Raw genomic sequence first — 5,756 nt, 5'->3', positions numbered from 1 at the left:
ACCCTAAATTAAAAAAAAGCAGCGAGGCGTTTTAAGCTGCAACAATCACAGAAAAAGCTGTGAAATCCTGGAGGGACTGCATGAAGTCGTACTGCTGTATTCCAGGTTGTAAATGGTAAAAATAAAGGGCACCTGCTAATTGTTATCATTTAATCACTTCTCCATAGATGAGCAACCGATGAGACCATTGATGGTGAAGGAGGGAAATCTGTCGACATATCAAAGCACGACATATTTTATAACCCATTAGCTACCTTTAGACTATCGCTAATGCTAGCATCTAAGCACTTCCTTCATTATGTTAGCCAGTAAGCACGTTAACTAGTTAAGCGCTTTGACGCCCTCTAATGGAGCGCAAATAAACTGCATCATGAGCTGAACTGAAACAGTAAATACACACGAACCGTTTTCAAAAATAAAACAAACACTTTTAATAAATGTGAAAGTTTAATGATCAATAATTTACAAATCTGGTCTCATGTCACAGGTTCAATTAAGATATATTCATTTTTGTGAATAGCATCAACATTATTTTTATCCACTCTATAATTTGAAGAGATAATCTGGCAGTGACTGACACACACACACACACACACACACACACAGACAGTCAGACAGTCAGACAGACAGACAGACAGACAGGCACACACACACACACACACACACACACACACACACATAGACAGACAGACAGACAGACAGGCGCACACAGACACACACACACACACACACACACACACACACACACACACACACACACACACAATTTAGCATTGGCTAACAGCTCGATCCTCTCCAGCTCCTCCATCTCATCCACTGTTGTGCTGTTTTGACCTTCAGGGCCTCCGTACTGACCAGATGTGAAGACATACCTCGTTCTGTGTTTATCTCATCCTGTAACTGTCTCTCCCAGTGTTCTCTGTTCATCAGCTCTGTCTGGTTCTGCGTCAGCCGCTGCTCCAGCTCCTCCAGTTCCCCGGCTGGGACCGGATTCAGACCAGCAGACGATCTGTCCCGCTCCCAAACATCCGTCTCCCTCTCCGGAGCTTGAAGCTGAATCTCCAGGTCTTCTAGCCTCTTCTGTTGCTGCAGAATCTGCCTAAACACCTCTTCTTTAGAGGAGGAAGAAGGAAGAGCATTGACAGTGTTAAAGGGATCAAGGAGAGACACCAGGGAAGCTCTTGGTTCCGGGGAGGCTCGAGGCGATGGAGACCAGGCCCTGTTTGATTTCATCCTCCTGGGACTTGTTGACGGACCCAAACTGAAGGTGAGAGCTTTGTGTGGCTTTGTGCGGCCTTTAAGGGGCTCTGGTTCTGATGGTCTGGGCAGAGGATGAGCCTCTCTGGTGGGTGTGTCCCTGCCATCACTGAGGCTGGGACCCGTCCTCCGCAGAATTAACTGGACCTCTGCAGCCTGCTGCCCCAGCTGAGCCAGAAGCTGCAGAAAATACAAGCAGGAAGGGAAGGTCAGACCACAACATGAAACAGGACTGCAACCCAGGTCTGAAAGATGAACATCCTGTGTTGTTTTTCCCATCAATGGCTACTACTACTTCGCTAAACAGGACTTTCCCGTTCTTTTTACTACGTCACTTACAATACAGTAAGTTAGAGGCCCAATGTATCTCATGCAGAAGCTAAAATGCCAAACGGACTGTTTTTTTACCTGGGGTGGCACAAGAGAAAAGACTGTAGGATCATTTATATCAGGGTATATGCCTTTGGACGTGTGCTCAGCAAATCTCACAGACGGTCATTTATGGGGCGACACCTGCGAGCTAGTTCAGGCAGACAACTCGAGCTGCACTGATTTAATAATTGATATCGTCACTTCCACATCACCTGACAAACACTTCCTCCCAATTAGCGGTCTATTTTAGCTGCTTAAGATTTCCCGTCTCTCCCTCTGCTCTGTCATTGCCATCGCTGCCCTGCACCATTACTGCGCTCTTACTTTCAGCCCCACCACCACCCCAGCATCCACCTGCACGTCCGAATGGGGGGTTCAAGATGTTATCTCATCACTCCTCAATTTCAGCATGTAAAATAAATCGTCGAGGAGTGATGAGGTCGGAGCCTGGACGCCAAACACAAGCTGTGTTCTGCTGCTGCAACAAACATTTCAAACTATAACAAAGTGAGTTGTCTGACTGAAATATATTTCATGGTCAGAAACAAGAAAATCCATCTTTTGGTAAGTTCAAAACCTTTTTGGAAATTCCCGTCTACCTTTGACCGTCCTGTACCTGCGCCTCTGCTACCTGAGTGAGTGGGCACAGTCTATATACACATCTGGACTTCTACAGATGTCTCATCCCTGTATAAGTGTGATCTGAGTGTGTGATATGGAAACCAGTAAAACTTTTCCAGAATAAAACATAGGACTGTAACTCCGACCTTTGTCTTTATTCTAACAGACGTGTCATTGAGTTATTTCTAATCTTTGATCTAGACTACCTTTAGGGAAAGTCGGTATTCCTCCAAACCAAACCCTCTACAGATTCCTATCTGATAAAGCTCATTAGAATATGTGAACAAGCCTGTGTCGAAAGAAAAACTGAGCCACTTACCAACTGATTGTGCAAGAGCTATAACGACATCCTGGCAGGAAGTGTTCAGTGACAGGCCACACACCACTCTGACCACACCCTCCAGCCACACCTTCAGCTCCATCACTCTGTTCCAGCACTACAAGTGATCTGCAAGGAGACAGACGGAGACATCTGAAAACTGTATGTGTAATGCAATTTCAATAGAAAACAATATATATCCATTTAAAACATGAAATCAATACACGCATTAACCATTCAGGAAACATAAGCTATGAAAAGACCCCAAAAATAAAATCCACACCACTGGAGTTTGGTGATGTAGGATATACATGTGAGGGTTTTACATTTGTCTCTAGTCAGAGGTTTAGTTTGTTGTTTCTTCTAGTTTTAATAATGCTTGCGGGCAATATTGCAAATCAATGGACAGGACTGATATATTGCATTATTGAATTTTAATATTGTTTTTGCATCAAGTGATAAAGTACTTTGTTTTGCAGTGGAGGAACAACTACTCTGAGTCATTACCAAGTAAAACAGTCAAGAGCAAATATGCTCCTCCTGTGTGAAAAATTGTACTTAAAATATCAAAAGAAGGCTAGTTATTATGCAAATTACTTGACATGTATTAAATTGTAGTAAAATACAATATTTCTCTGAATTATAATAAAAATACATGAAATGTCCCCAGAAACCTCCAGAAGGGTTAGTGTCAGGTAAGTGCTCGAACAGCTGAGCTACAGATACACCCTGACTCTGACTTCTTTTTACCTTCACTGATTTTACAATCAAAGACCAATTTTGGGGCTCAGTAAAAGAGTTAAAAAATGTTTTTCATTAGTTGATTTTCGTTGATGGAGTCAAAGACTGTATTCACTGTTTCTTTTGCTGCGTTTTCAGAAAGTGTGAACCAACATTACATACATGTTTATTAAGTTTCCATTACTCTGTTGAAATATTTTGTGTGTAGCAGACTGTTACTATCAATCAAGCAATCAATCAAATTTTATTTGTATAACGCCGAATCATAACCCAAGTTATCTCAAGACACTTTAGAGCAGGTCTATACCGTACTCTTTGTTATGACTTACATAATGAAGAAAGAGCCAGAATAGAAATATAAAAAATGTAATGTATTTAAAATAATATATTGCCCCTGTAGATTTGTAGCTCTCAGCTCTTTTTATTCAAATGTTAAAAGTTAGGGTGGTGTGGTTGTCCAGAAAAGTCCGCTTAATTTAGCCTGCTAAACATAAAAATTGTCACGAAATATCAATAAAAACTAAACACACGTATTTATGTCTATAGATGTATGTATGTGTTTGGTGTTGCTTTAAACCGTCATACCTGAAATCAAAGCAAAACAACATTAAATGCAGCCTTTTACACTCTGGGATAAAATATATCACAACCGTTTAAATCTGTTTAACTTGCTCTCGTATGGATTACAGCACCACACGCTGTCTCTACAGAGCGACTACTGCCACCTGCTGGCGGACACAGAAACTGCACTAGAGCTACTGTAGCCGAGAGCAGGTGAGTTTTTCAGGGACTTAAATGTGCCAGAATGTATTTAAAGTAATTAGGACAAACAAATGATGAGGATGGGGACACTTTAGGGGGTTCATGGTATGAATACAATTTTAAATTAGTTGTAGGATATTTAAACCAGTACTGTTATACCTTAACACTAACGCATATTTAACACTCAAGTTTCAAGTTGTGATTTCAGTTATTTTTTTGAGTAGGGCAACTGACATGAAAGAAATTACATTAGTGTCTATTTTGAAATTTTTATCACATTTTATTGTTAAAAATATTAAAGACAATATTCCACTTTTATTACTAACTTAACCTGCACATTAAAAATACAAATAAACAATACAGCACACTTATAGTTACAGTAAAAATGGCCAAAAAACCCCAAATATATAAGCAAGTTTAACTTTGATGCAGCTGAATTTGACAAAATGTTGTTTAAAAGTGTGTTTTTAAAAATGTAAGCTGCACATTGAGGCTCTACTCTTTATTTACCATTGCCATGGGGAGTAATATTATCTGCACTTGATTATGTTTTCATTTCCCAGCCACGAGAATCAATGAAATATGCTTTTTGCTTAACAACAGACATAACAATTGACAGGCTATATGATTTAGTAATAAACTAATGATGTACTGTATCTATAATGAAACAATGTTGACGCCATAAACTGAGAATCTGAGCAGTTTTTTTTAAAGATAAAATCACAATGATATTGCTTTAAATCATTTGAATATTCAGTTTGACCCGTTGCTTCTTTTTTGGTTTTGATTTCTTCTATCGACATTTTTTTTACACTTTTATAACTTTACTAATGTTTCAAAGCCCATTTCGGTTGTCAAAAGGCCTCTGACAAGATTGAATGTGTCCGCTGTAAAATATGAGGAGAGTTCCCCCCCCAAGTGTGATCGTTTGTCAGACACAGAGGCAAAAACCAAAATATATTTAATGCTGCTGCTGACACAGCCAACAACATGTTCACATCTAAGTTCTAGAACCGTTTCTAGTGTTTTATTTAAATACACATTGTAGATCACTGACAACTCTACAGTTTTTAATGCAAACAAAGATATTGTATGAGAAATTTAAGTTTTCAAATTGTATTTTTATTTTTTCACATTTTTTAGGCAAATTATTTTAAGTGTGGGAAGAAACCAAGTGTGGCTGGTAGCACAGAGAAGAAGCTGGACATGATACAGGACTTCATTTTGATTAGATTTTTTCAGATTTTTTAATTTAACTTTTTTTTGCTAAATTATTTTAACTGTGGGAAGAAACCGAAGCACTCGGAGTAAACCCATGCCTACACAGGGAGCCTCCTCACAGCAATGGGGTCAAGGCTCTGATGTGAACCTTCACCTCCTTGCTGCGAGTTAAACACTGACGCCCTCTGGGGCCTGAAGTCCTGCATCATGTCCCACCTACCCAAAGAAAAAACCCATGATGACTAGCTACGTTGGAACATGGCAGTGAACGGCTTGGCCACGGTCTTAAAGACGGATCGGAAGAACCCTTTGATGCCGGTTTTCTTCTTTGGAGCCTCCAGATGTCTCTTTAAGGTTCCCACTATGTGCTGCATGACCGTCTGTTGCTGCAGCAGCATGCTCCTCCAGATCTCCTCTGCACCTAGATCTTTACACAGCTCCTTGTACACTGCCTTCGAAGTCT

General features: G+C 40.1%; 1 protein-coding gene across 1 annotated transcript; it reads right to left on the bottom strand.

The window, feature by feature from the left end:
- Nucleotides 1-777: 777 nt before the first annotated feature.
- Nucleotides 778-2,672, bottom strand: LOC138588704 (ras association domain-containing protein 8-like). The gene is made up of 2 exons (XM_069658944.1): nucleotides 2,643-2,672; nucleotides 778-1,437 (listed from the first exon to the last, which is right to left on the bottom strand). The coding sequence occupies exons 1-2, from the start codon at nucleotides 2,670-2,672 to the stop codon at nucleotides 778-780; spliced, it is 690 nt and encodes a 229-aa protein (XP_069515045.1).
- Nucleotides 2,673-5,756: the final 3,084 nt, after the last annotated feature.

Source organism: Semicossyphus pulcher, unplaced genomic scaffold (assembly GCF_022749685.1).
Source record: "Semicossyphus pulcher isolate SPU_LCO1_2020_fin unplaced genomic scaffold, fSemPul1.0.p SCAF_1, whole genome shotgun sequence".
Lineage (NCBI taxonomy): Eukaryota > Metazoa > Chordata > Actinopteri > Labriformes > Labridae > Semicossyphus > Semicossyphus pulcher.
The sequence above is the reverse complement of the archived record's forward strand: the minus strand, read 5'-3'. Positions and strand labels throughout refer to the sequence as shown.